The sequence below is a fragment of the Phalacrocorax carbo genome, chromosome Z (assembly GCF_963921805.1).
Source record: "Phalacrocorax carbo chromosome Z, bPhaCar2.1, whole genome shotgun sequence".
NCBI lineage: Eukaryota > Metazoa > Chordata > Aves > Suliformes > Phalacrocoracidae > Phalacrocorax > Phalacrocorax carbo.
Genome location: NC_087548.1, coordinates 25,928,955 through 25,953,031, shown reverse-complemented (window position 1 = coordinate 25,953,031; position 24,077 = coordinate 25,928,955). Strand labels below are relative to the sequence as shown.

General features: G+C 40.3%; 1 protein-coding gene across 4 annotated transcripts in view; it reads right to left on the bottom strand.

The window, feature by feature from the left end:
- Positions 1-194: 194 nt before the first annotated feature.
- The window catches only part of MAST4 (microtubule associated serine/threonine kinase family member 4), a 314,534-nt gene continuing 290,651 nt past the window's right edge, over positions 195-24,077 (bottom strand). For all 4 annotated transcript variants that reach the window (XM_064438315.1, XM_064438316.1, XM_064438318.1 and 1 more), the window contains 11 exons: positions 23,621-23,722; positions 19,398-19,520; positions 19,042-19,154; positions 16,978-17,105; positions 16,642-16,874; positions 15,227-15,427; positions 12,026-12,255; positions 10,135-10,257; positions 8,231-8,367; positions 7,341-7,522; positions 195-6,513 (listed from right to left, as the gene is read on the bottom strand). In XM_064438315.1, coding sequence (XP_064294385.1) covers positions 2,648-6,513; positions 7,341-7,522; positions 8,231-8,367; positions 10,135-10,257; positions 12,026-12,255; positions 15,227-15,427; positions 16,642-16,874; positions 16,978-17,105; positions 19,042-19,154; positions 19,398-19,520; positions 23,621-23,722 — 5,438 coding nt within the window. In that variant the 3' untranslated portion in view covers positions 195-2,647. The remainder of the gene's footprint in view (positions 6,514-7,340; positions 7,523-8,230; positions 8,368-10,134; positions 10,258-12,025; positions 12,256-15,226; positions 15,428-16,641; positions 16,875-16,977; positions 17,106-19,041; positions 19,155-19,397; positions 19,521-23,620; positions 23,723-24,077) is intronic.

The window sequence follows — 24,077 nt, the reverse complement described above, 5'->3', positions numbered from 1 at the left end:
CAGCTATGCCGACCTCCTCTGCCTCCAGACTAAACTGCATTTACTCATGCAAAATCCTTGGCCAACATGTGCCTTAAGGGGTGCGCTCAGTTTGCCCCAGAGAAACAAGAAAACCCAGACGCCCCCTCTGTAGAACAGAGATGTGCCTCAAGTTGCAGGAGCGAAAGCAGTTTCAAGGAAAAACGCTAACACAATAGAGTTTCATGCTCGATTTTTATTTCAATGTTATGCAACTGCATAAGTATAAATAATCATGTTCAATATACAACAATTATGACATCCATAAGGAGTTTCTTAGAGAAAATAAGACCGCAAACACTTTATTGCACAGACCCTAACAATGTTTTTTTTTGTTTTGTGTTTTTTTTAAGCTGAGGAATCTACAGCAGGAAGTCTACAAAAGAACACATCAGAGCTACTATCACAGAAAGACTGACAAAGTGGCACACAGGTAGGAGGACCTCTACCAGCTCACTGATAAGGTAAACAACAAACAGGTACTACATAAATGCAAGCCTAAACACTGCTACACTTCCAAAATGCAACAAGTTTATCTGAAGTGATAATGAACTATACAAAATATACATAAAGTCATACTGTAAACAAACAGCTAGATGTGCTTTAAAGGAAACAAGAAGATAGTTGAAAAAATGCAGAAGACTAAACTAGGAAATACCTCCCAGACAGAAATGTTATTTTGAAGTGCATTAGCATTCATTTGTAGTAACTGCCAAAGCACAGATGAACTGTAAATGTTGAGACCATTTTATCTTTAAAACCGCTAAAAAAATATTATCCATTGCTCACTAGCTCTTCTGTGAATGCATCAAAGGCAGTATGAATGTTCTAGTGCCACATGAAAAAATCAGAAGGACTTGTGATATTATCTTCCCATGACAGGTTTGCTGTAATCCAACTCAGCTAATCAGTATAATAAAGTTTTCACCAGAGGTAAACAAATTCTGCACACTGTCAGTTGTCATACAAACCTCCAAGTCAAGATTACACTGTGCTTTCAGGGACAACTTTCTAGCTTTGGAGACAGAATCTGTAAGCCCTGACAGAACAGGTAGGGGCCTAGCTCTGCTGTAGGCACATGTAACAGAAATAAGCAAACCTACCATTCTATTGATCCCCAACATTAAAACACTGCACATCTGCAAGGGATTTTGTAGTACTTCTGTACATGTTTCAAATTTTACCTTTCAGCCTTCAGAACAAACTAAATACCTCCACATTAAAATGATCAAAGTCTACATGTTCCACAGTATACAAAATTTAAATAAGGCTTAGCAAAAGTAAAAACAACAGAAGGCTTAGCAAAAGTAAAAACAACAGAAGGCTTAGCAAAAGTAAAAACAACGGTCACATTCTAGCACCAAATAGCTCCAACAGGTTTTTTTTTGTTACAAAATGCTTCTTTCGTACAGTATTTTCTTTTTTTTGCATACAAATAAAAAGATTATGTTATGAAATGTATGGAGCTACTCAATGCATTTAGAAATGAATGTAAAACCCAGAATTACTTGCTAAAAACAGCAAGTCTACAACATAAGGCCCCAGCTAAGTATTAAAATGTATCAGATGTCCTGAACTTTTTTGAAGATACGATACTGAAACTGCTTTTTTTTCTTTTTACCTTGTCATATAATAGAAAAAAAGCTATGAAAGCTGTATGAAGCTAATTGTGCAGGCCTATATGCCATGATAATATGTCTCTTCTAAATGTATTACAAAACAGGGATGAACATAGTAGTACTGCAAGTCATGTGCTTATACTTGTGCCTCACACTGTAAGGGCCTGAATTTCAAAAAGCTCAAGGAACTCAAGAGAAGGTTAGAGCAATAACTAAGCACATGGCATGTGCTTCAGTCTCGGCCTTGTCTGAGGTGAAGGTCACAGAACACACTCCCAACAGACAAGACAAGAACTACCATTTTACCAGAGAACACAACTCTTTCTGGAACACCCTCATAACCAAGTGGTCCTCCCGTAGCTTTAACAATACCTACTCTAAGAGACAAGCTTTGTGTGGTAGGGAGATGCAGTCAGGTCTTGTGTTAGATCTGGTGAAGCAGTCAGCCAGGTACAGTACTATCAAAATTGGATTATTAAAAACACATGTAAAAAGTCACAATAAATCACCCTATTTATTCTGTACTAGTGTTTTTTTAACCTCTAGCTAGGATTTTTAGTAAGTAAAAATGTGGCCTGTTTTTGTCTTCCAGTCAGACCAATGCTTGTACATGTCCATGCCAGGTCTCAGTTTTAATAATTCCATTTCATATTTGAGTATGGCAAATAAGTGGCAAAGCAACTACCTTAAAAAAGGGGAGAGTAAACAATGCAATCAGCAGCAAAGTATATATGCTACATTCAATCCCCAAACACATAGCTAGGTATTTACAGAGGAAATCTTTTCTTCAACAGCTGTAAAGGTATTTTAATACAAATACTATATGGTAACAGTTTTACCGGTTAACAATTGGAAAGGCATTTTGAAAAAAGGTCCTCTCTTTACATATCCCCTTCAGTGACATGAAAGCTTTGCTGCACAAAGACACGACACAGTGCTGGTTTAAAGGCAGTCCAATATATTGACATTGTTTTAGAAAGTCATGAATTCACACCTGCCAGGTCTTACAGTTAACAGGATTTTTTGTGAGGACTGCTCCGCGAAGCTTCTTTTCCTCGCCGCTGCCGTGCCACGTCTTTGTCAGTAGAAAGTGCGTTAGGGCGGTCAGGTGTGGTTGCTGACCTGGATAAATCTTTACCTACATTCTGTTTTCTTGAAGTAGACTGCTGAGCCCGAACGGCATCTTTTCCCTTTACATCCACAGTGTTAACACAAAAAGACTTTTCTTGATTTCCAGGTTTCCCCCCAAGGTTTGAAGTAGGATGGTGGGCTTCTACTACAACAGTAGCACTGTGCAAGGCCATCAGTGAAACACTTTTAGTCATTTCTGCCCTACCGCTCCCTGCGGAAGAGGTGCTTTTCTTTAGTTCCTTGCAGGTTGCAGGAAGCTCAGGTGAGCCTGCTTTAACCTTTTCTGAAGATGCATCACTCTTTGCTGAAGACAAAACAGATACTTCTTGTCTACATTCAGAGAAATTGGCCAAACAAGTCAGTGGCTTTGCTGGTGCTGCAGCCACATGACAAGAGCTCTGCCCACTGGCAGCCAACAAAGGTTTTATTACAATCTGCTTGTTTGCATCCTCTGGCTGTTTTTGATTAACCTGCCCTTTCCCTTTCGAATCTTGAGAGCTTTTGCTACTTGTGGTCACTTTTTCTGCTCCTCTCCCTCTGGTGTCACAGTTTGCGAGGCAAAGGGTAGGCTCTACTTTCCCACTGTCAAGCTGAACATAAAGTGCATCAGTGCATGTTTTTCCTTCAGGTCTTTTGTCTGCAGGGATCATCTGGTTACTAGGACTTCTGTCTGCCTGTTTGCTCAGCAAGAGACAGTCTTTCACAGTGGAAAACTTTGGAGACATGGTTTGTTTTTCACTGAGGTGAAGTTGCTTTTGATCAGCAGATTCCCCCAAGCCTGCTGATTCTTGCCTCTGGATCTGCTTAGAACTCTCTGGGCCTGCTGGTGCCGGGCCAACAGCAGAGGATTTGGGTTTGGTGTCAGGAGTGATGCTGCTCATTTGTAGGGTGGCTACTGAGCCATGCTCCAAACTCCTTTCTGCCTGCACATGGTCATTGCTCATTTTTCTCAAAGAGCCTGAAACAGAAGAAAGGGGATCTAGCACACTTTTACTGGCATATTTCCCATCTTTCCGGGAGCTTGTAGACACCCGAATAATAGTTTCTTTTTCTTTTATGGCTGGAGTGCATGGTTTCTGTGACAATGTCTGTTTATCCAAGGACTTAGAGGAACTCGTATCAGAGACTGGCTTGTGTTTATTACTGCTGCTTTCCACATAGGTGGCAGCAGCCTTCACCTGTTCTTGAACACCTACATGAAAATCTAGAGCACAGTTTCTGCTTACAGCGTCTCTCACAGCAGGGGAGCCTGAAGTGTTAAGTTGCTGCTGAGGAACTTGGCTGGACTGCTCCCTCACAGTAGTTTGAAGCTTTATGTCAGTGAGCTGTTTCTGATCTTTTTTTCCTGAATCTTTGGCATCATCCTTCTGCACAGAGGAAACTGGTGCAGTCTTCTCATTTTTAGAATCACAATCTATTGAGGGTTGGATGGGCCATTTGGATGGAAGAGCTTCACTCTTTGACTCTGCAATAACTTTAGACTCACTGAGAACTTTTTGCTTTGTTATGTCCCTTTCCACAAAACTACTAGCAGCACTGCTGTCATCTTTACCTATCTGTTTCAGTGATTCTCTGTTATCCTTAAGCTGCACCTCAGAGCCAGTTGTCTGCATTTTTCCTTGCATTTGAGATGGAATGGCAAAATCAGCGCAATTTTTTTCATTGCTTTTGGAATAGCTTGTTATCAGGACATCCGAGACAGACACCTTCAGAGGTGACTCTCTGATGACCTCCACCTTTGCAGAGATAGGCTCACAACTTCTCTGGGCTACTGGCTGTTTGGCAGGCAACTCCTTTTGTACTTGCTTCTCTTTTCCTACAGCTTTTTCTGGAGTGCTTTGGACAGCAGGAAGTTTGGAGTATGTTTGAGTAGCTTTAGCACTCTGACTTTCAATAACATAAGACTTTGACTCCATTGAAATGTCCTTCTGTTTTGAAGGGGAGGTGTCTGTCTTTTGAACAGCTTCAGTAACAGAGATATTGCCTTTAGTAGCCGGACTAGAAACCTTTTTCTCTGTCACTACCTCTGCAGCCACAGTGGTGACTAGTGGATTTGGAGAGTTCTTGCTTGTTTGCAGAACCTGAGGCTCTGCTACATTGACTTTGCCAGATTTTGAATAGCTTAACAACTGCTCTTTCTGACAGGCCAGTTCTGCCTTCGCACCACTCCCTTGAGGTGCCAGGGGTTTAGGAGATGCCCCATCACTGCTGCTGCTCTGTCCTTCTGGCAGCATGCTAAAAGGCAGTTCAGTCTTCGAAGCCTGTGGCCCAGAAAGTAAGGCAATGTCTAGTGTGCCTTCTATTGGCTTCAGACATGAAACAGACCTCCCATCAAGCTTATATTCTGATGGACTTTTTCTGACAGTAGCCTCAGTAGAAGCAAGAGCTGACTTTTCCATGCTCATGTCTGCTCGGCCATTCAAGGTCTTGAGAGGAACAAAAGAAACCGAGTTAATCTGCGCAGCATGTGCACTGCCAATAAATGCTCGACCATCAGCAACTGCAGTGCAGTCCTGCTGTATGTTTATGGGTCTGCCTGTGTTAAGTTGAAGGCATTCATGAACACTTGACGTCAGTTTCGGTTTTAGCACTGGAGAGACACTGTCGTCTTTTTCTTCAATGGACATTTTCTTTCTAAGATAATCAATATTTGCAAGTTTACCATCTAATCTTTCGAATTTGACAAATTCTTTTGTTGGTACATTTTTATCTGTGTTTTCTCCCTTCCCATTTGGCATCCTGTCAGAGGACTGAGGTAGCACATCTTGTAGTGTACATGGAGGGGAAATTCTTTTGAAGTCATAAGAACTCTGACTAAGTTCATTAAGCGGAGGTCCATGACACAACATCTGTGCATCTAAAGCAACACCATCATTTGATCTCAAGTTTGCATTCTTTTGAAGGGTGTCTTTGAGTATGCCACCAGCTGACTGGGTCTCCAAAGCAACAATTTTTGTTTCAAACTGATTTGATCTTTCTAACACCTTCTGGAAAGCTTTTTTATCTCTTTCTTCCAATCTTAAGGTATTGGGACTTTCTGTTTCACTGCTAGGTTCATGTATAGCAGCATTTGCTTTTTCAGCAAAATCTTGCTTTTTCATAACTATCTTCACCTTCAGCTTCTCTCTGTCTAGCTCATCAATGGATTCTTGCCTACCTAATTTTCGGGAGATAGGTCGTTTCAAGCAGCCCTGCTCTGCAGGCCTAACTCGTGTGAGTGATGGCACATCACATACATTCTCCTCCAAGCTCTGAAGAGTTAATTCCCTTTGTGACAACTCCCTATTCACTTCTTCCTGGGTCACTTCCAGACTGTGTTTTCTTGAACATAAGTGTTTCTTATCATTGCCATATGATGGTGCAAGTTTCTCTTCAGACTGGACTCTCTTTAACAGTGGAGATCTTGGTGGCTCTGCACTCTTTGGCCTAACGATATGCCTTACAATAGTTGGAGGGGAGTGCATTTTGCTAGGAAAAGATTGAGCTATTTTTGTATTTCCAATTGAATGTCCTAGCAACGGTGATGGAGATCGCTGAGGGGATGTCGGCTGGGGTGTTGGAGAAGGTGTCCGTGCAAGAGGAGAAAGAGGAATGCTGCCAGCTGATTTGCGTCTTCCCGATCTGTATCTTTGCCCACCAAGCTTTGGACCCAAGCCATGAAGAGTGCTGGGTCTTATGTGTCCTGAACCAGCTGGAGAATTGGGAGCACTTGAACTAGGCGAGCTACTCTGTGAAGAGTTAGTACCTACAAAAAGACCAAACATACATACATAAGATTAGCAAGATTTAAAAAATCTTGTCTAAATGTTCAGTGAGAAACAGAATTTTCACCAGTCCAAAATGCCTACATGCAGTCTGCTGCCACAATGTTCCAAAATTGGAGGTTTTGAGTGACTGGGCTGCAACCCACTCTACCTTCCAATTATGTAGCTATTTCTCCCCTTTGCCCTCTGTTCCTTCATCCTCTTTATCACTTCCTTCTATTTAAATAGAATACCTAATGGTTTCTGCCACTTCAAAGCAATGATCAAGGCTTTCCAAACAATATACTTTTGCCAAGGGACTGTACAACAACAGTCATTTTTAGTACACACTAAAATCATGACAGAAGTAAAACAAGAATATGGGGCAGGCTTTTAGAAGCCAGAAAGATGCGTATTTCAGTACCCAGCCAATCTTTTCAGCAATAGATCTGCATTCATGAGGGCCAAGCTAGTTCCATCACGTAGCAACTTTTTCCTCAGTTTCATTCTTTTATCTATCAGCCTCTCCTAGGCAAGATTCTATCTCTTACTCCAAACTTGGATTTTTACTCAACTTACAGCCATTGGACTTGGATTTAAACTCTTGAACAAACGTAGCAGACAGTTCCCTTTTAGGTACTTCTGTCTCATGAAAACACCTTTGATTTTGCATCAGGAATCTTTTTCCATTTTTCCAGACATAAACCAGGCGTTCAACCGTTATGCTTGGCAGAGCTGACTACTCTTAGCAGAGTGTAACAGATCTGGGGGGCTCACAAGAATCAGAATACACTTCAAGTCCTTTTCCTCCACCCTCCCTCACACTCACCAGATGGAAAATCAGGAGTAGAGCGGTAGCTTGGGGTAGGTGATCTAGGAGACAAGCTATGGGTTGGAGACCCAGGCAAGCTTTCCCCAGATGAAAGTGATCGGTTCAGGCAGGAGAAACTTCTGCTGGTGTGAAGTAGAGGAGAGGGTTGCTTGGCCAGCTTTTTAAAGAGAGATCTTCTCCTAGCATGAGAAGAGCACAGCATTAATCAGAAGTTAAGATACACAAAAGATACTGTTACCAAAGGCAAAACCCTTGCAAGCTGACATTGCTTCCCTCTCCCGTTACTCTCAGAAAAGCAAATATTAAGTCAATGTTCACGTGAAGGCAAACCGCACTGCAGAGCATGAAGTTTAGAAAATATCCTGATTTGCTTGTAGGTGGGATAGATATTGTAACTAAAGCTATTTCTACTAGAATTTATTACTGTATTTCAGAAGAACGGTTATCTCCTTGTGAGTATAAATCTTTGTTTTCTTAATTTAAAAGCCCACCAAAACTGAAGGAATATCTATAATGTACTCATGATGTATTTACAAAATACACATGAACTTATCATCAAACAAAAAATGCCCATGAACTTAGCAAGAGAAAGTTTAATTAATCAAATACAAAGAGATAAACGAAATTAAGATGCAACCTCAGTTAATCCCTTTCTTCCCCATATCTATATGTGTGCCATGCAAAATTTTTAGGGGTTCTTTTAACAGATCTAGTTTGGACCGAACAGGATTGGAAGGACATGTTACAACCACAGGATCGCATAGGAGGTGGTAAAAGTATGAAGACTACAAGAGAGAGAACTGTATTAACTTCATGTTTTAAATTAATCGTTACGTATACATGCATAAAAGGAAACTTATTTGCCATGAAACAAAAGGATTACTCACCTCTCTAAAGTCTCTTTCTTCTTGGTTTTCTTACTGCGCCTGACCATTTGGCTCTTATAGCTGTTTCGCCTGGCAGGTCCTGTCTTGATGGAAGTGTTCTCAAAAGGGGTTGTCATTACCGAGACTTTGTTGCCACTCTGCCAAAATGAAGGATGAACCTTTAGGCGTTAGTAAAAGAAGATGACCTTGCCTTAAATTGAAGCTACACCACAAATGTGAATGCAATGAGACAGAACTCCAGCACTGGAGTAAGCGCTGGCAGTGTAAGAAGCCCTGTGCAGACATTGCCAGGCTAATTTATGACAGATAAATGATGATGGGAAAATTCTGCCAAATTTCCTGAACTTCCTCCATTCCAGCAGCAGGACAAGGAGAAATTTCCGTAATTGTAGCTAGACAGGAGGAAACCAAAGATTGACCAAGACTGCAGTTTTCAAGATGAAAGCTTCTACAGAAACATAAGATTTTCCCACAAAGAACAGCTGTCACTTCACAGTGGTCTCTTCGCTAGCCATTCATGTCTCAGGATACTGACTGTTACAATAATTAAATGGAGGAGAAAACTTAATCTTTATTACCAATCCCAAACAATCCTCTTATCTTGTTCAAAAGAGGTAACAAATATAATTAAGCTTTTTATGACCATTTGCATGAACAGAGGATGCAATAAATAAAACAAACTGGAAATACCTATATTATGTTTTAAAAATCCATACCTCCTGCCCAGCACTGTACACCACTACAACAAACTTCTTTTCAAAGGAATTCCAATAGCCCTAATTAATTTATGATATAGTGCACTTGGATTAACAACAGTGTCTTGTTTTGAGTTGACTCTTAAAAGTACTGTGCAGGGTTGTCATGTTTCTATTTTTTTGTATCTGACACAAAACAACTGCAGACCCAACTGCCTCAAAATACAGAGTTTTCTTTTACACATTTCTTGCAAAATTGGAAACCTCAAAGTTCCTCCGGGCTTCAGAGGAGGAAAATAAAGACATAAGGAAAAGTGTATTTTGCATCTTTGCCCAGCTCCTTACATTTCCCCATTACTTCATTGATTTCCAATCTTCTTTCATAAATGACTACTTCCTTCGACAGGCAAAGCTCTGCATGTAACACCATAATTTTTTAATAATATAGGAAATAAGTACACAGCTGTCTAAAATAATTCTGACTTACATAAATCTGGGCTGAAAAGATTACATAAAAACTGCAATATGATGAGCTACAGTGAAAAGCTAAGCTAAGACACTACTGTTCATTAGAAAAACTTAGGGCTTTTTCTTTTTAAGGAAAAAATATAATTTTCTAATAGGATGGACTTCAGAAAACTCGCAGAAGAAAAATGTGACAGATTATTAATAAAAATCCAACTGCAGGATCAGAACTTCATTAAGCAAGGAAGCTCTGTGGGACATGCCTGGCTATGTATGAGACAAAAACATTTTGAGCCTTAAGATTATCAAAGGCAAGTTCCTGTACAGTAGCAAGAAAATATTTAATGTTCTTTGTTTCCACTTTTCCTCATTGATTTCACTTCAAAAGGAGAAAATGAGAAATAGCATCGTCATCGAAACCCTGAATGACTTGGTGAAGATCAGGGAATTCAAGAAAGTGCTTAAAAAAGTCCAATTTTTTGAGAGACAGAGACATCCCTGTGTCAGTGCCCCAAATGTACTTCAGCTATCTCAGCAGCAGTGCCAGTTTATTGCAGAGAAACTAAAATCATAGCAGGATATATAAGTCATTGACCTTTCTCCAGATCTGTGCAATAGCAGCTTAGAGTGTGTACCTGAACAACCACAAAATCAGATAACTAATCTCTGAAGGAAACAAACATAACCCCTCAATCCTTGGTGAAAGCAGCAAGCACTTTTGTATTCCAGTTGTCCAAGAGTTACCTTTAACAACAACTCAATGACTTCTGTATGAACAAGACCATGCACTGGCTCTCCGTTGATATGAGTAATTAGGTCTCCAGCTTTTAAACCTGCTTGGTAAGCTGCACCTCCTTCTTCCACATTCTGGAAATCAGAGGCAAAGAGAACATACACAAAATAGACTCTTGTTTAACCTTCATATTTTCAAGAGTAGGCTTTGTTTAATGAACTGTTTATATAAAACCAGTTAACAATGAAGAAAACTTACACATATTAAGTTATATCAAGGAAGAAGAAAAATCAGATCAGCCATTTCACCAGTAACTACTTAAACTTTATACTTACATGGGGCCTGGAATGGTTTCAAAGTGCACTAAAACACTGCCCATTGCTGCTGGCGTTAAGTAAGCTCTGGATAGCAGGGCAATTTTCATGCATGGTAAAGGGGTGATTCACTCCCCATGGCAAATTTCAGAACTGATTTTTAGCATCTGACACTGATAAATACTGATGTAATTATGGCTGTAGTCACATGCAGTGCCCTAATCATGATAAAAATTAACTCCACCATATCATTAGGGATTGTTTTAATTTGGTTCAAATTCACCAGGCTGACCATTAGAGGGAACAGTGCAGCACAAAGGTGCTCAAGGACCAAAACAAACTGAATTGCAAATTATCTTGAAGGTGGCTTAAGTAATTTTTTATATTTTAAAATGAGCTTTTGAAGAATTTTAAGTCATGCAGCCACTACTGAAGCCTACAGCACTTAGAGCTAAAAACCCCAACAAACGTATAGTATTTTGAAAAAAAGCCAAGGTTTCACTTTTACTGCAATGTACCATTTTCTTCCCTTCCTTTCACTGATGTGATGCTACACCAGTAGCAAGAAATCAATTTTTAAATTATATTTATTCCATTATTAATCAAATGCACCCCATTCTCCAGATTCAATGTTCTTGGTGGATTAACAGGTCTGAGAGGTAAACAACATGAATGAAAAATGAGTAATACACTACCACATCGGTAGCATTGTTACTTCAAAACCTACAATACATATTTAAAACAAAGCACTTTAGAAAACGTCAAAGCTTTTGATATACTTAAAATGATTTTGAAAAATGTAGTACAAGGTAGTTGAAATATTTTCATTTATACACACAATATTTCTATATAATTTGTTATCTACCTCAATGATAAAATAAATATAAATATATTTTCAAAAACATATTTATTTTACAATTAAGGAGGTTGATCACCAGTGAAATGCAAGAACTGCTGTCTTTTCCTTTAGCTTGTCTCCCACTTCATTCAAACAAGTAGTGAACAGAGGATGAAAAATACATGATTTATTCAAGAGTCAGTGTTGTTCCTGTGCCATAAAATCCTCAAAGGTATTAGCAATTCCAAATTATTTGCACATTTCTACAAAAATTCAGTGCTTCAAATCAGCCTACTTGTGTCTATTAAAATACTGTTGACTTTCACAAATCCCTTAATTGATGCAGTTTAAATTCCGTGTGTATTTCATCAATTTCTGTTTACAATCTCCTAGTTTTGCAGATCCTGCCCTCAAAGAGGGGCTGCACCAACCCTTTGGTTTTCTAAGCCACAGTACTCTGAACTGTGACTGTTCACATTTGCCAAACTTGCCAAAAGTGAAAGTAACCCATGCAGAAGGTCAACATCATATGCAGGTACCACTTCTGCCAAAGGTGGCTTTTGTCGTCCCTACAGCCAACATAGGTCTCGTGTACAGGCATGAATTTCATTTTAAGAAAATGGTTTGGCACAACGTCACGATTTACACAGTAACTGTCAACCAACAGATACCATAGGTACAAAAATCAAAAGCAAATACATTACTACCGTTTTCTGTGGCTGTATGTAAGCAAAAAAAGGTACTTCTTACCCAAACAATATGGTGCACAGTGTAGATATCGCTGTCACCTACGTAAACCCTGATTGCTCGGATGGTGAAGCCATACTTTTTTCCTGAACTGTGAATTACTATAGGCTGATGAGAACTTGCAGGAGCAATAGATGAATCACGGCTCGGGGATGAATCTCGGGAGGATGAAGGATCAGATGACAGGGAATGAGGAGACCTAGGACTTCCCAAAGGAGAAACACCAAATACATCTGGAAAAAATAAAGCTGACTATTAGAGTATGTTCTGAACACACACAAATACAGACATAGAACAGGGAATTTGCTTAGTTTTATGACACATCTGTGTCAAAATACATCGTTGTCTTTGCATAAAAACTGTCACCTCCTTAACCATATCTTAGTGAACGAGGACTTTAACAAAAAACCAGATCCTAAAACTAGATTTCCTTCCCTGTAGCATAAACTGTGTTTTTTAATCCAAAGGTTAACTTGTTAGACGTAGGCTGCTTTTTCCTTTTAGATATGAAACACACTCATTGTGTATCTATCTATCTATCTAACTTTGAAAGAACAATTCTCAGCCTCTTCCTAACAAACACTCATGAAAAGAAAATCAAGAGTTCAGCAGCAGACATTATTGTGGGTACACCCAAAACCATTCCCCAAATTATCCAGCAGTGTTAAATAAAGCCCTGGCTGGTTTTTTGTTTCGGTTATGTATAGATACAGATAAAGACTACTGTAATTAAACCACAATATCTAGTTGATACATAGGACAGTAACCCAATGCTTGTAGCAGAATGTAGAAATGGAGGCTTTGTACATCATGTAAGACCACAAGAATTTCTTGCAACAATAATATCAATTAATGCTCCATTTTATTTCATTGTTTTGAAAGTGCTACGTGCTCATGCTTGTGCAAATGTAAACACAATTGCAGCAGCATAAAGCACACTTTGGTGACTCGTAACAGGGTGACAGCTGTTCAAAGGAATGCAGCCCAGAAAGTTTCCAATTTTGGTGCCCGTGTCAAGCCACATCATGCCAGGGCAGATATACTTTGACAGCAGAGGCGCTACTCCCTCGATTTGAGTCACCAGAGGCTTGCCAAGACTGGTATCACTGGGTTAATGCTGAAATCCCACAGAACAGCCAGGCCCTGAAGGGGCTGTCACTGTCACCCTCTGGCTTTGAACCATACCCAGACCCCCGCCCTCTGTGCCCTCTGCTTTCTGCTGTGTGTGGGACATGTAGCTGAGAGCTATGGGACATGACTCAGGTCAGAAACACTGGCCATCTCTTGCTGTAGTTTATTTTATGGATAAACATGAGTAAGTTAGGTATTCTGTACAGGATTAGGTACAGCTAACAAAGATGATTTTGGTTGATATAGATATAATGTCATCACTTTTAAGTGTAGGCAAAGCTAAATTTGGATTTTATAGAATGATGCTGAGATTAAACTGAAAGAAAACCATAGCTTAATGAGCACAGGAACTCAGTCTATATAGTCTCTAAACTTAGTGATTCTTGCTTGACAACTTCACTGGGTGGCTTTGAGGAGTTATCTGTACTGTCCACACTCTCACTTCTTCCATTTATCTATCTAAGTGCTCTGAAAAACTGCCAACTGTACAAAGAACTACTAGAATACAAACCGATGAATAACTCAAGTGTTACTTGGCTGTGTAATTACCTGTGTGTATATCATGCTCCTGTAACAGCTAACCTCAATAATTAGCATGCACTACAAGCCCTCTACAAGCTGAAAAAATAACCATGGTGCTAACTGTTTCAGGGGTACACCAACAAACCACAACATTTGGGCAAGAAGTATTATTTGGCAGAAGGAGACTACACAAGGAACAAGCCCAGACTGTTTGCACGCCACTTGCAGTTTTTAGTGCAGTGTCAGCCCTGGACAGGCAAATCCCACGGTCGCTGTCTTTCTTACTGTAAAAATAAGATCATCTTCATCTCTCATGCATTTTGAGAGAATGATCATTCACATTTGGACAGCATCACAGGAGAGCTAAGTATTCATTTCATTGTCACCTACTTGTCCTCAATCAGGGGCAAAACACTCCTCTTTGAGACATAACATTTTCTTCTTCACTTATCTCATTAAAAAATGTTCATGGTTAGCTGCTGGAATTACAGGTACTGCACAGGAAGCCTATGGTGTTCTTTAAACTATATGGTGAAGAAGGGTAGAGAACATGAGGTGAATCAGAAATTCCTGCAGTAACAGGGATCAGATGGGCCTTTCACCTCTCTAAGGTCTCCAAAACACATGCACAATAGCACAGTGTTTGCTCACCAAGGTATGAAGGAGCACATGTGCTTTACAACCCCAAGACAGCTGAAGTCTAAGAGGAGAGCCAGAACCTACTCTTCAACACTGTACAATTCTCCACTAGCCTGAGAATGCAAAGCAACCTGCTGCAGTTACTGTTGAAGCCACCTTTGAACATATGGAGCAAGTGCAGAGTTATGTCATCAGACCAGAAGATCCTTAAATATTACACCTAAGGTCTAAAAGCAGCACATGGCCAGTACACAAAGTTGAGATGTAATCCCACTTTTAGAAAAAAAGCCCTCAAAGTTTGGGAAATTTGCACTTTGATTCTGAACCATTGAAAAGCTCCATCACCAATGCTTCATCTGGAAACACTCTATACTGTTACATCTCTACTTACTTATAGCAATATTTCTGGCTTCACATTTTGAGCACTCCATGTAAACTAATGTAGTATAAGCAGGACCCTACATGCTATTTCTACTTTTGTGACACTTTTCTACAGCTTACCACCTTTCATTATGGGAGATGGAAGAGAACTAGCCAGGCTGAATGTGCTGCTGTAAATAACAGCTATTCTTGGTGTTATACACAGTAAGCTACTTAAAACTTAAGCTACACCCCTACTGTAGGATGGGCCAAGGATGGAAGCCTGCATCCTGCTTTGTATGCATACGATCAAACACAAAGTAGTGATCGCTAAGCTATATTTTTGCCTGTCAGAGAAGGTCCCTCAGCTGTAATGTGACCCCTGTAACTCGCTGACAAGATTATACCATCTAGTAACATGTGCAAACAGCAAGAGGAACAAAAAAGTATGACGCAGAATCCGTTCTGGACTCTCCAAAATCTTGCATTTAAGTCACAAACCAACAAATATGCATAAATCATAACATTTCAAACAAAATGATTTATCTCTACCTCCTGGGATCATGAGGGACAAAGCACTTGCAGAAAGGGACTTTGTGACTTTTCCAGAGATCTTCTTTTTCTCTGTGCTTTCTAATCGTTGACGAGCCACATGAGATGCAACTTCACTAGGTGGCTTTGAGGAGTTATCTGTACTGTCCACACTCTCACTTCTTCCATTTATCTGATCTAAGTGCTCTGAAAAACTGCCAACTGTACAAAGAAGGGATAAACACATTGAGGGAAAACTGGGGGTCAGGAAGGGTAAACAGTGCAATTGTGAGATAGGAATTTTTCCTTTGGTTAACAAGTCCATAAAAAACCTTACAGAATTTTTTCAGACTTAGCGAATGCTTATGTAGTTACCAACTAAAGTAAAACACGAGACAAAAGCTGAAGCAAGTCCTGTATCTCAATATGCAGCACTCACCTTAGAGAACTTGGGATACAGCACAGTCAAGGTTTTAGACATGGGAAGGAGGCAGAAATGGTTGTATAGTCGGATGAGCCTGAGGAAATTTATTTTCTCAGAAATAGAGAGGAGGAATGAGGAAGAAAATGTGGACTACAAGGGAAATTAGTGGTATGGCAACAGAAAGGGGTATCTTGAGAAAACTCAGTGAGGTACTTGAGAGAAATAAGCTGAAGACAGGTAAACATGTAGAGAACGTAACTGGAACCTATATATAGACAATCATGAAACAGATATAAGCCTAGAGCTGTGTTATCAGGTCTTCCAACAGTTATACAAAACTCTCCTCTGAAAGTACAAAACCAGGAAGATACTAGGGCCCTGAATCCTACTGAAATGCAGAGGAGAGGGATGCATAAAGGAAATAAATTATTTAAGCAGGAAATTGTTTACAACACACCCCCCCTAGATTGCTAATGACAGAAGTGACTTCCAGATGTCAGACAACCCTGCTAATTCTGAAAGGTGTACATCATTAGATGTTTTAATTAAAAACACACAATGATGCAGCATAGAGTATTAGAAAACAGCAATACAGATCTGTTGGAATGACTGCAGTATGATCAAAAGACCCCCAACTTCAGCGAGGGAAGGTATAAAAATAGTCCTTTAAGTGCACAAGGCACCTAAGACTCCTTTTTTCCACAGCAGGATCCTACAAAGGCTCTATGGTCAAGTCACCATTTTATTCACTTGCTTTGCAGCCCTCCAGAGTCAGTGGGGCAACATCAAATGTTGGCATTTAAAAAAAAATGTTGAAACTTTCCCATACATATTTTCATGACATTTTATTAGTTTGAACCTAAGCCCAAACCAGACCCCTCTTGGGATGGCTTTTTTTAAAAAAAAGTATTTATGAAATACAGGAATTCTAAATCCATGAATGCTACTGCCAAACAAAGAAGTTCCACAACTGTTTCCAATATCATCAGTCAAGAGACCCACTGTGAATTACCTGATAGTGTGGAGCTGCTGATTGTACTTGCTGGAGTGGTTACTTCAGGTTCATCTTGCACTATTTCCTCGCTCAAACACGCAGGCTTTTCCTGTTCCTCCCGTGGTCCCACTAAGCCAGTGGAATCATCCTGTTCTCCTTCAGCTGATATGGCCAACTTTGGAAGTAAACCAGAACTGTGTCGCTGCCTGCTACTCTCAGTGTCAGAGGAGATGGATGTAGAGATTTGTTGTCTGCATTAAAAATAAACACAGTCTCATGCAGTTATTTAGATGAGAAGGCCTACTGAACTGGTAAGCAGTATATGGACCACTTCCAGCACCTCCTTCTACTTACGTTTCAGAATATTCTGAACTCCAGCTTAAAGGTTCCACAGAAGGCAGAGTTACACTTTTTGTTTTGTCTCCTGCATCTTCCTTTTCTTCACCTTGTATTTGAGCGACTCGATCTATGCTACTAAAAACCTGTTACAGACAAAAAAAAACCACCACAAAAAACCCAACTCATTACTGACATATTTCATAGAAAAGATACGCAGGAAAGCACACTTCAGGTTGTACTCTGCATGTTCTAAATGTATTTCAGAGGTGAACTTCAAACTTCTTGAGCCTTTTTAAATTTCCAAGAGTTTGTGTTCTTAAAACACCTTCCTATTTTGCTTTCTTGGCTCCTCACGTACAGGGTCACAAATAACATCTCTTCTCATTATGAATTCATCAGCTCTCTCCCCATTTCACTGTATTCCATGAGAGTACAAGGAAAATCCATAGCTTTGGGGTCTCTAGGTCACAGGATTAATGCACATCTTGGATTAATTCACAACCATATAGCCAATCAAGGTACAAAAGCCCTAACCTTAAGATACTTAGTATCTACCAGTCAGGTGTGGAAAGCAGAAAAATTAATCTGAGTTGACTCTCAAGTTAAGAATAAATTATTTGGCTGAAGGATTTAGAAAAAATAAACTCTGATCATAGGAAGTCTGTTTGCTTAGCTGACAAATGGCACACAGAAATTGTCAGTCTTATAATCACAGCCAGAGAGGCACAAATTAGAGATGCAATAACATAGCGACATTAACAAACCAAACTATTACTGTGGTACAGAGCTTTCAAAAGGACAGAAGTTTACAAAATGAGGTTGAAAAGGACCTCTGCAGGTGATGTTGTCCAACCCCTCTGCACAAGCAGGGCCACCTAGAGCTGTCTGCTCAGGACCATGTCCAGATGGCTTTTGAAGACCTCCAGTGATGGAGACTTCACAATCTCTCTGGGCAACCTGCGCCAGTGCTCCATCACCCTCACAGTAAAAAAAGCTGTTTCCTTGTCTTCAGACAGAACTTTCTGTGTTTCTGTTTGTGCCCATTGCCTCTCGTCCAAGTTGTCCCCAAAGATACTGCATCATTTACCAGTATCTGATTTTGAAAGATTTGAAACACTAGATTAAAATAAGCGGTGTATATAGAATGAAGACAACTACATCTACGAATCCTGTCTCTGCTTCTCCATGCTATCACAGATACAATATGTATGTGGTACTGTAAAGCTAGCATTAAATCCACCAATTCCTTAAAGCATAACCCAGGACAAACAAGACACAAACAGACTTTCCAAATACCTTTAGACAATTCCTAAAGCAGGTTAAAGACATGTTTTAACTAGAAAGCTTTTGAAAATCACTGCCAGATGCTATGTTAAGACTAAAAGCATTCTCATTAGGCGTTCCCCTTCCATTATTTCCTACCGATTTACCCTCCACAGTATTTCGTAAGCATGTCCATTCTTTTCCTACTGGCATCCCTTGTCCTGCAATAATTAGCTCTCATCTCATCTACTCAAGAATGCTACCCTCTAGATAGTCAGCTTTACCTTCAATTCACAGCATTCAAATCACTCGCTCAAATCCACATCTCTCCTTGTCCAAATCACATGCTAACCACTAATTTGCTATTTCCCTTCAGTCTAATATAATTTAATTAATAGCTACTATAGGCTAGCACTTCAATCTTCGTTACGCCATCACCTGCAAGATACCCAGAACACAACTGGAGCAACAAGCAAATTATGAACAAGGAAACCAACGTAAGGACCATGCATTAGCATTTAACAGAAGTTTCCCTAAACTTTCTCTTATGCTAGCATGAATTTCCTACAGTAAATACCAACCTATTAATATGATTTCCTATTATCTTCTTAAAGATTCAAGAAATAACTTTCCTACAGAATCTTCCCGTGCTTTGATTGAATGGTATTAATTTTATTCTTGCTCAATTTCAGGTAACATTTCTTGAAGAAACAATGCCCTATACATCTCTTCCATATCTAACATTTCCAAACTTTATAAAAGTAGCAAGATGTTTATGTAGACAATACACATTAACACTACAGCAACTTTACTTACTTTTGAAAATCTGTGTGAACATGAGGAGAACTGTCTTATTTCCAAATTAAAATCTTCATCATTGGTATCATCTTCTTCCTCAGTTTCCATATGGTGATATTTCTCAGAACGAGCTACAGACAAAGGAAATCAAGTATTTGAATTATCAGGAAGAATGCATACCAAGCTTTAATATTAACCAGAACAGTAATTTTATTCTTAAGATTATTTCTGCTGAAACGTCAAACCACCAGTGAAATTGCAAGCTGCCAGTGGTTCTGACAAAGGACATTTTCAAAGCAGTAAGCAAAAGTCAAAGGCAGTGATTATTTAAACAAGGCATTCATCACATTTTTTTAATACCATCAAACACCTACTGTCAAAATAACTTGTGTCATCTTCAGACTCCAATTGTGGAATAAATTCTGCTTTCTGCCTCAGCAGACTATTCCAGTCAAGGCCCTTGAAGAAATGATGCTGCTTTACTTCATATGCACCACCTGGGGGAGCCAGAGAAAAACACTGAGCAGATTATACCAAATCCTCTGACATTAATTCAACTAAACCCTGGGCCAAAAACCACAAATTATGATGGAAAGGCATAGTCATCACTGTAGGCAGGAACATCTACTACCAATTTCCACTAGAATCTCCTAAACCTGTCAGAGCACCTCCCTGACCCCGTTTTGTTGTTGCCTTTTCTTTAACATTGGTGGCATTGCTTTATCGTCTTCCCCCTTTTTAACATTTTTATTTTTCTGGCTGTACTAATTATCATCCCTCAGCTACACATTTGTCAGAAGCATCAGATGTAGTAGTCATCAAAATATAAATATATGCACTAGATGAATAAGTACAAGTTAGAGAGTAATGAAGAATGATTCTTAATAGTTGCTCAGTGAAAATAACATTGCTGATCAGGAACTCCTTTTGGTGTTTTATGGAAGTAATACACAATTCTATAGGAAATACCTTATCATTTATCTTCTTACCAATTACTACGTACTTGTTATAATGTGTGTTAAACAGTTACACTAGTTTCAACTTAAGAAACAACTACAAGAACACAAAGAAATACTGGTATTTTTGTCCCGGAGAGGTGGGTGAGGATGTTACTAAGAAGCATAAATCTAATTCTAAAAACTGAATGGCTAACTTGCAGCAATACTGCTGACTTGACTGTATTGGGTTTACATTGCAGTTTTGGTAGCAGGGAGCTGCAGGGGTGGCTTCTCTAGGAAGATGCCAGAAGCTTCCCCCATGTCCGACAGAGCCAATGCCAGCTGGCTCCAAGACGGACCCACTGCTGGCCAAGGCTGAGCCCATCAGGGACCATGGGAGCACCTCTGGGATAACATGTTTAAGAAGGGGAAAAACACACCTGGTGTAGAACAGCAGCCAGAAGTGAGGAGTGAGAATGTGAGAGAAACAACCCTGCAGAGCCCAAGGTCAGTGAAGAAGTAGGAAGAGGAGGTGCTCCAAGCACCAAAGCAGAGATTCCCCTGCAGCCCATGGTGAAGACCATGGCAGCACAGGTTGTCCCCCCTGCAGCTCATGAAAGAGCAGATATCTACCTGCAGCCTGTGGAGGACACCATGCTGGAGTAGGTGGATGTGCCTGAAGGAGGCTGTGACCCTGTGGGAAGCCCATGCTGGAGCAGGCTCCCAGCAACACCTGTGGGCCTGTGGAAAGGAGCCTGCCCTGGACTAGGTTTGCTTTGCTGGCAGGACTTGTGACCCCACGGGAGACCCATGCTGGAGCAGTCTGCTCCTGAAGGACTGCACCTCATGGAAAGGTCCCATGGTGAAGCAGTTCATGAAAAACTGCTGCCTGTGTAAAGGACCCATTTTGGGGGAGTTTCTGGAGGACTTTCTCCTGTTGGAGGGACCTCATGCTGGAACAGGGTAAGAGTGTGAGGAGTCTTCCTGCTAAGGAGGAAGGACTGGTAGGGACAATGTGTGATGGACTGACTGTAACACCCATTGCCCATCCCTCTGAGGCACTCGAAGGGAGGTAGAGAATTTGGGACTGAAGTTGAGCCTGAGAAGAACGGAGGAGTGGGGCGTAGGTGTTTTTTATTTATTACCATCAAAATCAGAGTAGAATAATGAGAAGTAAGAACAAATCTAATTTCCGAGTCAAGTCCGTTCTGCCCGTGACAGTAATCGCTGAGTGATCTTCCTGTCCTTATCGTGACCCGCAAGCCTTTCAGCATATTTTCTCTCCTCTGACCAGCTGAGGAGGAGAGTGATAGAGCGGCTTTGGTGGGCACCTGGCATCCAGCCAGGGTCAACCCACCACAGTGACACAGCGTGTAAACTTCTCTATGTCAAGGCTAATCAGGAGAGAGCCATAGAAAAAGTATGAAGTCCCCAGGATTGATCTCTAAGTCAGTGTCAAGATTTCTAGGTTGGGTTCTTTGCTTTTCTGACTGCACCAGGGAAAAATTCATAAAAGCCAAATCATTCCCAAAGGAAACCAAAATAAGTCACTAGCCAAGGAGTGAACATTTCTCTGAGCATAGTAATGGGATATTACATCAGAATTGTAGAATTCCTGATTAGTATCAAACACTTCAAGTCCAAAGGGGTCTTTTATCTGTCATTCTCCTTCTTCAAAACAAGTATCTTCCTTCAACTTGACTATGCCACTCAGCTCTCCTGAGCAAATAGACAATTATGATTTTCATGGAGTGTTATGCAGCTAGCTAATACGTATTAAATAGATAGGTCTGTCATTTGAAATGCAGAAAAAAACCCCAAAACCCACCCAGAAAACCCCAAAACCCAAACAAATAAAAACAGCCAATAAACCCCAACTTTGTTGGGGTGTCTAAACACCCCTCTGTGCTTCGAAGAAACTGCTGCACAATTTTCTTCTTCAGACTTCCAGCTTGAGAGACCATGAACAGTCGAAAGAAATCAACCTGTAAACAAGCTGCACAGATGTTCCATGTGGTGGCACTGACCATTACAGCAGTGAAGCCAGCCTCATTCTAGCCAATTCACTTTCTCAACCAGCTGTAGCAAAAGAGGCACAATTTGCAATCTACTCCAGAAACCAGCTTCTCACACAGGGTGACAGTCTTGAATTAACACTGTGTTTACCAGGAAAAAGCATCCTAGCAGTGAAACAAAAATGCCTAAAAGGAGCATGCTTAAAACAAGGGAATGAAACTAATTGCGGCACTTCATTTTGCCTTTGGCAGCGGTACCCTTTGCAGCAGATGAAGCAGACAGCAAGTGGAGAAGCTGACTGGGGCACGTCCCTCACCCTTACTTTGTTCAACATGGGACAAGGGAGAAGAGCTAACTTTGCTGGATGCAACTTACTCTAGATCATCAACTCCCATGAAGTCTAAGGGCTGTTCACAGAGATCCCAGATGCTCAAAGAGCGAGGGACATGCTGTTCACTCATCTCAGTCACACCATCATTTCCCAAAGGAGGACCTGTCACTGGGGACGACGTCAATAGCCCTAGGTGTCTGGGTTATACTCACATTTCCCCTAGAGTGTTTGTGGTGAGGCTGGTTATGAACTGATTCATAAAATTCCTTTTTATATTAGCTCTAAAAATATGCAGCACAGTCTGACCACCGGACTCAGTTTTGACAGCAATTTTCCAAGTACCCTCATGCTGACTCAACCTGCCACTTGGTTTCCTTACCATCTCCAATGTATTTATATTCATAGCATACAATGTTCACTATAAATAAGATTATACCTTTATATTTATGCTCTTTTATGTAGGAGGCCTTTTTTGCTATGTTTACATAGCGCTTTGCCCAGAAGGATGGCAGTCAGTGACTAGAGTTCCCACACATAAACGCTTTAAAAATCATGTGTAATATTCTTCATTACTGCCTCTCTCACAAATTTCCAAATAAATCCTACTCCATCAACTAACAAATAACCTCTATTACATAAATGCACAGTGTTGTCATTAGTGTATGCAGGCTCACTGCTTCTAACACCACAGGCCAGGTTCTTCTCTTGAAATGGAATGAGCACAGCACCGAATGACCACAGCGGAATAAGCTGGCAGCTTGTGTTCTCACTGATATCCAGTTACTTCCTTAACATTCATACTTTTGGTTTTATTCTTTTTCACGCAAGGCAGTAGTGCTTGCTAAATGAGAATGACAAGACCTTTCACAACACAATAATTAGAGTACTCATCACCCACTCTAAAACCTGGAAGAACTAATTTGCCAGGCTAAGATACTTCTGAAGAAGGAAGCATCAGTATTGATCACCTGTCTCTATTTCTGTGTTTAGTTATTTAATACTGTATTCACAAAGGAACCCCATCCAATGGCTAAATGGGTCTTTGAGAGGTTTCTGATTTATTTAGCAAATTAAGAGCTGAGTAAATGCAAATTACCACATGTAAACTCCGAAAAAAGGACAACCATCATCTTGTTAAGCTCATATTGCTGGTCTGAATCTATAAAATACCCTTTGCTATAATGGCATGTTGCCATGCTACTCGCCCTGACAGACGTTTCCTGGGCAAAACAAACACGTGAACAAAAGCTCCCAATGCAGAATTTAGAGGCTCTTTCTAGCACATCAACAATTTAAAGTAGTATCTCCTAACCTGTTCCCAATCTTTCCAAAGGATTCTGCCTGAGCAGCAGGGTAATCAGATCCTGGGCATCTGGAGGTGGTGCTTCATCCTTTTCAGGCCAGTTGATTTCATCTAGCAAAACATAAAGTAGTTTGTTATTACTGAGGTCTGATCCCAACATTCAGCACAAACTGTGTGAAAGCTCTCATAATGAGCTAGCAATAAAGTCAGAAGTAAGGCAACTTGAAGTTGCTCTCTGTTGCATACCAGTTACTTCTGATCTTTAGACTGTCTATACAGGCTCCATAAACATATTGTTATGTTCCCATTTTCCTCTGAAGTACCCTTTAACCCAAAACAGTGTTTAACAACAGAATACAGGCATACTTGGCTCATGGAAGACTCTTGCAAAATACTAGCACAACTTGTATACTGTCCCTTCTCCCTGGCCCCCCCACCTCCCCCAAAATAATGATTTAAATTTTCA